This window comes from Coregonus lavaretus, assembly GCF_964263955.1.
Source record: "Coregonus lavaretus genome assembly, chromosome: 15".
Lineage (NCBI taxonomy): Eukaryota > Metazoa > Chordata > Actinopteri > Salmoniformes > Salmonidae > Coregonus > Coregonus lavaretus.
The window spans coordinates 8,171,721-8,183,184 of record NC_140002.1 but is presented as its reverse complement, the minus strand read 5'-3'; the positions used below and the strand labels follow the sequence as shown (position 1 = coordinate 8,183,184).

Sequence of the window (11,464 nt, the reverse complement as noted above, 5' to 3'; positions counted from 1 at the left end):
ACCCTTGTTTGACTTCCATATCACCCCTTACACAGAGGGTTGTGACTTTGAGCCACAAAGAACTTTGCTTGACATTATGCCGGTTCAGTGATTAGAGCTAAACTGTCTGTTGACAGTCAGTTAAATTTTGTAATCTTTATATTAACAATTTTTTACTCTGTCACTCTCAAACTCCAATTATACAATCAATCATACCCATGTATAGACCTGAATACCTCCCACAACGAAGAGTTCAATGTCATTCGTTTTTCTTTTTCATTTCCTCCGTGGGTAATCATAAATAAATACTAACAATACACAAGGAATGTCTACCGCAAACGTAAAAACTTTTTTTAAAGAAAAAATATTGAAATCATGGTATAAACAGAAGTTAGCGTTACTAATCAATGATGGTTAAATTAGATAATGCACGATTGATGATCGGATCAAGCAATTCTTCCACTCGTCCCACCTGAACCCACGTCCTCACCCCAAGAGAACATCAAGCTGTGTGTGATTCCCACTATTTTCTTTATACATAACAGCAAAGTCAAATTATCTCCCTTACCAAACCCATGTTTATCTTTTACAGAAGACAAATGGGATGAGTGATCCCTGTAGAGGGGTTAGAACGGCAGCGCACACAGTTTTTCCTCGTAAGACAAATTACAAAATGAGATCCGTGTCCTATACTTGACGCCGCTTGGACATGGCTTCCCCCCCTTAATTCCTTCACAAGTCCTTCCTTATTTGGGCTGATATTCTGGACGATGAGTAAAAACAGCTAACTCGATTTTTACTTGAAAGTGAAAGTTTAGCTGCTTCATGGTTCGTCTTCGGAGGACAAAAGCCTCCCTTTCAGGTTACATGAACTGCATCTGCAGAGAGAAAGGTACAGGCCATGTTGAATGCATTCACTTTTTAAGAGGGATTATCATTCACAGCATTTGTATTAGAAAATACTTATGCCAAACAAGGTTGACACTCCTTGTTTTCCTTGAAAACAAACCATACTCCTTCACAATAAACATAGGCCAGAATACAATCAAAAAATAATTTGTGTTTTTTTTTCACACCGTGTGTTTGATGGAGGGCATTGACACTTTGATTCAGGAATCGCCAGTCCCGTGTCATGACCAGTTGAGCGGTCCTCCGGCATACAACAGGACTGACAATTCTTTAATCCAAAATGCCCTCCATCCAGGACATACTGCTGGCCAAATCCAACACGCACACACACACACCTGAAAATTCAGTGCAGAAAAATTTATTGAATTCTGGCCTCATTTAGATTTCATTCGATGCAAATGTGATGTATGCATTGAAGATAACAGAAAACAAATAAATAAATAAAGTCAATTCCAGCATGATAAACAAACATATAGGGCTGAAGTCCTCTCTTAACAATGTTTTATTTCCCCTTTGTCATAGAATTATCAAAAATAAACTATATTACTCAAATACGTGGTGGCATTTAACAATAAACTTCCACAAGATAATATATGCAAATGTTGGTTTGATATTTGATGCAAACCAATGGGGCTGTGTTTTAAAAGGTTTATCAAGTGAGATATGGTTTAATAACAGCACTACTTTTATTACGCTGTCAAAATGTCACATGGACCAATGTACTTTTTGAAAAGTGTCATTTCGCAGTCTAGGTCAGACTTCTGTGCAGACATGCAAGGAATCTTACAGGTGGTTGAGTGATTATGAAGGGATTGACTGAGCCAATGTTAGGCGTTGAAGCACACATAAATCAACAAAACCCACTGTGTACACGGCAAGCAGAGCAGAAGTTTGCAGATATGACCATGCAGCGCACACACAGAGACACGCACACACAGGACATGTACCTAAAGATGTTCTACAAGAAATCCTTGAGAGAGAGCTGTGCAAAGGGGTCCTTTCCTGGCGCTCTGAGAGGACTCTGACTGGATGGACTAGAAGCTGCCGAGGGCTAGTTCAGAGAGAATGACAGGGTGAGGGGAAATCGAGCAACAGCTAAAGAGGGGAAAACCTAGCTAGAGATTTAAAGGGAGTAGAATGGAGAGAACAGGGTCAGGTCCAGAGTGTAGCTGCCTGGAGGTCGACCTTACAGCTCGTGACATGAGGACAGCAGATCAGAGTATCGTGTCAAAAAAGAAACCCTGCTCACAAGATATATTCTCCAGGTTGCTACCATTCTGATTTACAACCTGCTGAAGAGATGAGGGTGTACATATCCCATTCTAAAGACTGTTGACATGCCAGCAACTACATTTTCACATTTACATTTTAGTCATTTCGCAGGTGCCCTTGTCCATAGCGACTTACAGTAGTGAGTGCATGCATATATTTTCATAACATTGCTGAAATGGCACGAGGGTGAATGTGGAAGCGCATTCTGAATAGAAGTCCCAAAGCACAGAATTCCTATTGCCCTCCGGAATAGAATTCCTTAGGTTACTTGCCACATTACACCATTTAACAGTGATATATGGAATACCCATGTGTGTATTCCAATACCAATTTAATGGTGAATGGGTTGTGGGGCTGGACAATGCTTCCTGCAGACAGATTTTTTCCATACAGACAACAGGCAGACCACCTCAGTGGGAGTTAAAGTTACATTTGGCAACAGAATCAGACAGATAGCAGGGCTCAATTCAAATTTTGGAAATCAACTGAAATAAACTTGCAGAATTTAATTGGAATTTATCCTATTCTGACAAATACTAGTTTGAGAACGTGGACAATTTAGCCAGGCTCCTCTCCTCCGAAAGCAGGAAGAGTTGGGATCCGCTCTAGGGTGAAATTTCCCCTAGGTACAGATCTAGGAACAGCTTCCCCTCACCCAATCCCAACCATAACCATTAGTGGGGGAAATTCTAAACTGACCCGAGATCAGTGTCTAGGGAGCAACTTCACCCTACTCCTTGGCATCCGTTCAGATGAAAGCTACTGGGGAAGGGAGTAGAATGGAGAGCACCAGTACCTGTGCTGCTGGGGCCTGGCCAAAGGGGTTGGCCGGCCTCATGACCGGTTGGCTGTACATCATGGTGGGCTGGTTCATCATGGCCATGGAACCCATCTGGGGAGGCTGAAGGAAGATAAACAAGCAAACAAAATTAAAAAAGCCATCCTGCTGAAGAAATGGCAATCATTCTGACATAACTGCTCGTGTTATTTCAGTGACACATGACGGGTTACGTAGTAGTACGATGTCTCAGTCTCAAGCGCAGTGTAATTTGAACAGAACAAATCATTGTTCAAGTTGTCCTCAGCTGATTTAACTCTGGTTACTAATTAACTATAGTTCAAATATACAGCAGCTCCGTAATGAGACGAGCACTGGGCAGTAAAAGTTAACCGCTACAGCTGAATCCGCCCATCTTGTGATGCATTTTGAGAGTATGAGTAGCGCTTGGCATCGTCAATCATTACAAGACATTTCTGTCACTTTTCCCATTTGATTCGTCATGGACCTTTTGGCTCGTCTGTGGATGTAGAAATTAACGAGAACATAGTCTACACTATACTGTGCAATACACTGTCACAAATTGGTTCTAGTGTCACATGTTTCAAAAGCCAAACACTGATTAAAAACACAAGGTATTCCCCATAGAAAGAATGAATAGAACGGGCTTGGAACCTCTAGCCCGGGCAATTTGACTGGTAAATTCATGGGTACACTCGCAATGGCTGCCTGGTATTGTGGTGCAATCATTTCCATGGTAATGTAGAATATTCATTCAAATGATCTTAACTGATGTGGCTCATGCAATGGAATATATTTTTTGTAATGTCAGTTGAGTTGAATCAACAAATAACAGCACATATTGATGGGTACACTTCCTGATTTTCTCCTATGGCCGCCAGTCCAGCCATTATGTCATCATTGACTTGAATGGGGACGCCCGTTCTATTCATTCTATTTCTATGGTATACATGCAGTAAAGAGGTCAATCGAACTCGACCAAAACAATGGAAAAGCGTGGGGGAAAGATCCTGTGGGGGAAAGATCCCGAATCTCCTCATTACCCCCCCCCCCCAGCAAAATGTGCCTACAGTTAGTGTGAAATACACATATAGACAATAACCTATGTTGAGGTAAAAATCGAAGTATAATGCTTGTATGGTTGTCAACCCCAATACATGTCCATGTCATCTTAACCAATCAACTGCATTACAGTTACCAACAACTGACTACCACGACCAATTTCTAAGTGCTAGCTATGCCACCAGCTTATACGAATGGGAGTTAGCATTTAGCAGTCACTTCTTCTAAACTTCTAAATGTTATGCAGCGAAAACAGCTAAATGTATATCCAAATGGGACTTTAGGAACCACATTGTGGGCCTGTTAGAATACAGTACATCAATCATGACGGACACAGTGTAGTGGCACTTTGGTCTGTAGGAGCAGCAGCTCTTTTAACCCCCACAATATAACACCTGCTGAAAACAGCACAAGCTCTTGGATGGTCATGGAATTCCACGGTCAATGACATTTCGGATGACCGCACAAATGCCCGTCCGTCCAGTCTTCAGTCGGCTGTTCATTCCACAAAAATAATAAATTTAAAAAACGGTTATGTCAGTTATTTTATTTTCATGACGGTCTTCATCCATAATCATCGGTTACACGATTATACGGTACTTGTGCCACCCCTACACTTGTGCTGCTGCAGTGTTATGCTGGTGACATTTTATATTTTAAATCATTGTAAGGAGTTGGCCTTATAGCTTCTTTAAAAGTACAGGAATGGACACCTTAGCATTGGAAAGGCCTATATTCATATAAGGCCTGTATGCTGATATAGGATCAGGCCCCCTGTGTCCATCTAAAAGACTAAACTGAACCTACTATGAGACGCTTTATGAACCCGGGCCCCTGGAGTGAATCAGAAGTAAATCCAGCAAACAACAATTTTCATTGGTTCAAAGTAAAAGTGGAATGATCATTTTTTGCTGACAAAAGGCTTAGAGACGTAATCAACATCAATTAATGTCCCGAAAGAGGTATTGATAAAGCTCAGCTACAGTATGGTGCAACATTCTCAGAACGTGTAAAAATTAAAAGTTAAATATAGATATACAGTACCAGTCAAAAGTTTGGACACACCTACTCATTCCAGGGTTTCTTTATTTTTACTATTTTCTACATTGTAGAATAATAGTGAAGACATCAAAACTATGAAATAACACATATGGAATCATGTAACCAAAAAAGTGTTAAACAAATTATATTTCAGATTCTTCAAATACATTTACATTTACATTTTACATTTTAGTCATTTAGCAGACGCTCTTAACCAGAGCGACTTACAGGAGCAATTAGGGTTAAGTGCCTTGCTCAAGGGCACATTAACGTCATTTAGCAGACGCTCTTAGCCAGAGCGACTCACAAATTGGTGCGTTCACCCTATAGCCAGTGGGATAACCACTTTACAATTTGGGGGGGGGGGGGGTTAGAAGGAATACTTTAGCCTATCCCAGGTATTCCTTAAAGAGGTGGGGTTTCAAATGTCTCCGGAAGGTGGTGAGTGACTCCGCTGTCCTGGCGTCGTGAGGGAGCCAGAGCCATTGGGGTGCCAGAGCAGCGAACAGTTTTGACTGGGCTGAGCGGGAGCTGTGCTTCCGCAGAGGAAGGGGAGCCAGCAGGCCAGAGGTGGATGAACGCAATGTCCTCGTTTGGGTGTAGGGACTGATCAGAGCCTGAAGGTACAGGGGTGCCGTTCCCCTCACTGCTCCAAAGGCAAGCACCATGGTCTTGTAGCGGATGCGAGCTTCAATTGGAAGCCAGTGGAGTGTGCGGAGGAGGGGGGTGACGTGAGAGAACTTGGGAAGGTTGAACACCAGACGGGCTGCGGCATTCTGGATGAGTTGTAGGGGTTTAATGGCACAGGCAGGGAGCCCAGCCAACAGCGAGTTGCAGTAGTCCAGACGGGAGATGACAAGTGCCTGGACCAGGACCTGCGCCGCTTCCTGTGTAAGGCAGGGTCGCACTCTCCGAATGTTGTAGAGCATGAACCTGCAGGAGCGGGTCACCGCCTTGATGTTGGCGGAGAACGACAGGGTGTTGTCCAGGGTCACGCCTAGGCTCTTCGCACTCTGGGAGGAGGACACAGCGGAGTTGTCTACCGTGATGGCGAGATCATGGAACGGGCAGTCCTTCCCCGGGAGGAAGAGCAGCTCCGTCTTGCCAGGGTTCAGCTTGAGGTGGTGATCCGTCATCCATACTGATATGTCTGCCAGACATGCAGAGATGTGATAGCCACCCTTTGCCTTAATGACAGCTTTGCAAACTCTTTTTTATTTTTTTTATTTTTTATTTATGGAATGGATCAGCTTAATATTGCAGATAGATTGTATCTTCTATCAATGTAATTGTCTGCATCACTTCCAATCCCCCATGTTTTTTTGTTTAGTTTTTTTTATATATATACTCCCCTTCATTACTTTTCAACCCCACCATCCTTTCCCTACTTGGAGTAAATTAGTGAACAACAATGCCCAGGCCTCTACTTCCGGTCTATACTTACTATCTACACCTTATGGACAGAGTTAATTTTACAATAATTCTATTATATATATATATATATATACAGTGGGGAAAAAAAGTATTTAGTCAGCCACCAATTGTGCAAGTTCTCCCACTTAAAAAGATGAGAGAGGCCTGTAATTTTCATCATAGGTACATGTCAACTATGACAGACAAATTCAGAAAAGAAAATCCAGAAAATCACATTGTAGGATTTTTTATGAATTTATTTGCAAATTATGGTGGAAAATAAGTATTTGGTCACCTACAAACAAACAAGATTTCTGGCTCTCACAGACCTGTAACTTATTTTTTAAGAGGCTCCTCTGTCCTCCATTCGTTACCTGTATTAATGGCACCTGTTTGAACTTGTTATCAGTATAAAAGACACCTGTCCACAACCTCAAACAGTCACACTCCAAACTCCACTATGGCCAAGACCAAAGAGCTGTCAAAGGACACCATAAACAAAATTGTAGACCTGCACCAGGCTGGGAAGACTGAATCTGCAATAGGTAAGCAGCTTGGTTTGAAGAAATCAACTGTGGGAGCAATTATTAGGAAATGGAAGACATACAAGACCACTGATAATCTCCCTCGATCTGGGGCTCCACGCAAGATCTCACCCCGTGGGATCAAAATGATCACAAGAACGGTGAGCAAAAATCCCAGAACCACACGGGGGGACCTAGTGAATGACCTGCAGAGAGCTGGGACCAAAGTAACAAAGCCTACCATCAGTAACACACTACGCCGCCAGGTACTCAAATCCTGCACTGCCAGACGTGTCCCCCTGCTTGTCCAGGCCCATCTGAAGTTTGCTAGAGTGCATTTGGATGATCCAGAAGAGGATTGGGAGAATGTCATATGGTCAGATGAAACCAAAATATAACTTTTTGGTAAAAACTCAACTCGTCGTGTTTGGAGGACAAAGAATGCTGAGTTGCATCCAAAGAACACCATACCCACTGTGAAGCATGGGGGTGGAAACATCATGCTTTGGGGCTGTTTTTCTGCAAAGGGACCAGGACGACTGATCCGTGTAAAGGAAAGAATGAATGGGGCCATGTATCGTGAGATTTTGAGTGAAAACCTCCTTCCATCAGCAAGGGCATTGAAGATGAAACGTGGCTGGGTCTTTCAGCATGACAATGATCCCAAACACACCGCCCGGGCAACGAAGGAGTGGCTTCGTAAGAAGCATTTCAAGGTCCTGGAGTGGCCTAGCCAGTCTCCAGATCTCAACCCCATAGAAAATCTTTGGAGGGAGTTGAAAGTTCGTGTTGCCCAGCGACAGCCCCAAAACATCACTGCTCTAGAGGAGATCTGCATGGAGGAATGGGCCAAAATACCAGCAACAGTGTGTGAAAACCTTGTGAAGACTTACAGAAAACATTTGACCTGTGTCATTGTCAACAAAGGGTATATAACAAAGTATTGAGAAACTTTTGTTATTGACCAAATACTTATTTTCCACCATAATTTGCAAATAAATTCATTACAAATCCTACAATGTGATTTTCTGGAATTTTTTTTCTCATTTTGTCTGTCATAGTTGACGTGTACCTATGATGAAAATTACAGGCCACTCTCATCTTTTTAAGTGGGAGAACTTGCACAATTGGTGGTTGACTAAATACTTTTTTTCCCCACTGTATATATATATATATATATTTCTTTTTTTATTTTAATTTTTTTGCTCCTGAACTTCTTCTACTCTCAACCTCTCCGATCATTTTCATGATGTCCATCCGGTTTGCTTCTATATGCCATATCTTTCTAACTGTGCTCTTTCCCAAAAGCTCCCAACATACAACCTATATACTTATTATGGACACAGTATGCTTACATTATTAGCTATCTTTGTTATTATTTGTTGTTATTTGTTATTAGTCCCATCCTTCAACTCTATTCAATACCTCCCATCTATCTCTTAACACCATCCATATAGGATTTCTATTTGCCATATATATTTCAACCGTACTGTGATGTTTTACAAAAGTTCTGAACCTTTCTATTCTCATTGCTTCTACAGATTGTGAATTAAAAATAAACATTTTTGCTAAAAGTATTATTATATTATTGATTGATTGACTATGACTTTTCAGATCACCCAGTAATGCTATCTGCAAGGTTAGCTCCAGGTAAATATTGCAATCCTTTAGCCATTCCTGGACCTGTGTCCAAAAACAAGCTACAAATGGACAGAACCAAAACAAATGATCTAATGATTCTGTCTCTTCACAGCAAAATCTGCAGAGCTGGGAAGATTGTATCCCCCATATAAATAACATTCTATTGGTAGCAAGAATTTTATATAATAATTTAAATTGAAAGATTCTAATTTTTGAATCCGGTGTCGTTTTGCGTGTCAGTTCATAAACACTATGCCATGGGATCGGTACGTCAAAGATCTCTTCCCAACTATTTTGCAATCTATATGGGACGGCTGTCAATCCTTTGGTCCTTAAGTGAAACTGATATACTTTTTTATTTATCACAGTTTTCCTTAACCAATTATGTTCTTTAATGCAAGGCCGACAGACAAGTTCCTTACTTTCTCCCCCTTCCACTTTTGCGGTAAGGCTGCAATTATTTGGTTGTAATTTTGGGTAGAGCAGACATTTCCATATGTTTTTGTTAGCTGCATGTGCGACATAACTCCACCAGTCCTACCGATGATATCATTTACGAAGATTATACCTTTTTTAAACTTTGTCAAAAAATAAAGGTTTTTTGTCAATTAGTATATTTGAATTTAACCACAATATTTGTTGCATTATTTGTTCTGTCGTTTCTGGAGGATTAAATTGAAATTGCAACCAACTTTCTATGGCTTGTTTTAGAAATAGTGATATTTGGGAGATGATTTCCTTTTCAAATAACTGCAAATGAGTTGTTGTAATCTGAATAAAGGGAAAAAGGCCTTTCTTGAACATTGGGTGAGACAATCTTACTAATTTGCTTGAGAACCAGTTCGGATTTAAGTATAACTTTTGTATGACTGAAGCTTTTAGTGATAGGTCTAATGCTTTAATATTTAATTTCTGTCCTCCGAATTCATATTCATTATATAAATATGCCATTTTAATTTTGTCTGGCTTGCCGTTCCAAATAAAATTGAATATTTTTTTTCTCATATAATTAAAAAAAACTGTTAGCTTTGCAAACTCTTGGCATTCTCTCAACCAGCTTCATGAGGTAGTCACCTGGAATGCATTTCAATTAACAGGTGTGCCTTCTTAAAAGTTAATTTGTGGAATTTCTTTCCTTCGTAATGCGTTTGAGCCAATCAGTTGTGTTGTGACAAGGTAGCCCCCCCTATACAGAAGATATCCCTATTTGGTAAAAGACCAAGTCCAAATTATGGCAAGAACAGCTCAAATAAGCAAAGAGAAACGACAGTCCATCATTACTTTAAGACATGAAGGTCAGTCAATACGGAACATTTCAAGAACTTTGAAAGTTTCTTCAAGTGCAGTCGCAAAAACCATCAAGCGCTATGATGAAACTGGTTCTCATGAGGACCGCCACAGAAATGGAAGACCCAGAGTTACCTCTGCTGCAGAGGATAAGTTCATTAGAGTTACTAGCCTCAGAAATTGCAGCCCAAATAAATGCTTCACAGAGTTCAAGTCACAGACACATCTCAACATCAACTGGTCAGAGGGGACTGTGTGAATCAAATTGCTGCAAAGAAACCACTACTAAAGGACACCGATAAGAAGAAGAGACCTGCTTGGGCCAAGAAACAAGAGCAATGGACATTAGACCGGTGGAAATGTGTACTTTGGTCTGGAGTCCAAATTGGAGATTTTTGGTTCCAACCACCGTGTCTTTGTGAGACGTGGTGTGGGTGAACGGATGATCTCCGCATGTGTGGTTCCCACCGTAAAGGATGGAGGAGGTGGTGTTATGGTGTGGGGGTGCTTTGCTGGTGACACTGTCTGTGATTTATTTAGAATTCAAGACACACTTAACCAGCATGGCTACCACAGCATTCTGCAGCGATACGCCATCCCATCTGGTTTGGGCTTAGTGGGACTATCATTTGTTTTTCAACAGGACAATGACCCAAAACACCTCCAGGCTGTGTAAGGGCTATTTTACCAAGAAGGAGAGTGATGGAGTGCTGCATCAGATGACCTGGCCTCCACAATCCCCCGACCTCAACCCAATTGAGATGGTTTGGGATGAGTCGGACGGCAGAGTGAAGGAAAAGCAGCCAACAAGAGCTCAGCATATGTGGGAATTCCTTCAAGACTGTTGGAAAAGCATTCCAGGTGAAGCTGGTTGAGAGAATGCCAAGCGTGTGCAAAGCTGTCATCAAGGCAAAGGGTGGCTATTTGAAGAATCTCAAATATATTTTGATTTGTTTAACACCTTTTTGGTTACTACATGATTCCATATGTGTTATTTCACAGTTCTGATGTCTTCACTATTATTCTACAATGTAGAAAATAGTAAAAAATAAAGAAAAACCCTTGAATGAGTAGGTGTCCAAACTTTTGACTGGTACTGTATATAAATTATATAAAAAGGGTTCCGAAGCATGGCTTCATGAGATTGAAAAGATAAACCCCCCCCCCCACTTACCATTCCATATGCCATCATTCCCGTTGGCGTCGTTGCAGGGAAGGCCATGACAGATGGTGCCTGAGATGACATGAGCAAAGATGATCACTCACTGAACCAGGACACTTTTACAGAAAGTTAGCATATAACTGACTGCATATAACATGACTAAAGACTCTTTGGATAAAAGCGTCTAAGTTGCAGTGCCTATATAAAGTCTACACCCCCTTGAACTTTTTTCACATTTTGTTGCGTTACGAAGTGGGATTGAAATAGATTTAATTGTAGTTTGTCATTGATCTACACAAAATACTCCATAATGTCAAAGTGAAAAGAAAATTCTAAATGTTTTAAAAATTCATAAAAATGTACTAACCAAAATAG

At 41.0% G+C, this 11,464-nt stretch overlaps 1 protein-coding gene across 6 annotated transcripts in view; it reads right to left on the bottom strand.

The window, feature by feature from the left end:
* Positions 1-338: 338 nt before the first annotated feature.
* The window catches only part of LOC311142217 (phosphatidylinositol-binding clathrin assembly protein-like), a 71,598-nt gene continuing 60,472 nt past the window's right edge, over positions 339-11,464 (bottom strand). For 3 of the 6 annotated variants that reach the window (XM_084177823.1, XM_084177818.1, XM_084177819.1), the window contains 4 exons: positions 11,102-11,161; positions 2,957-3,061; positions 1,836-1,939; positions 771-857 (listed from right to left, as the gene is read on the bottom strand). In XM_084177823.1, the coding sequence (XP_084033949.1) occupies positions 1,847-1,939; positions 2,957-3,061; positions 11,102-11,161 (258 nt within the window). In that variant the 3' untranslated portion in view covers positions 771-857; positions 1,836-1,846. Of the gene's footprint in view, positions 858-1,835; positions 1,940-2,956; positions 3,062-11,101; positions 11,162-11,464 lie in introns of all 6 variants that reach the window. The other 3 variants (XM_084177822.1, XM_084177821.1, XM_084177820.1) reach the window with 3 other exon arrangements.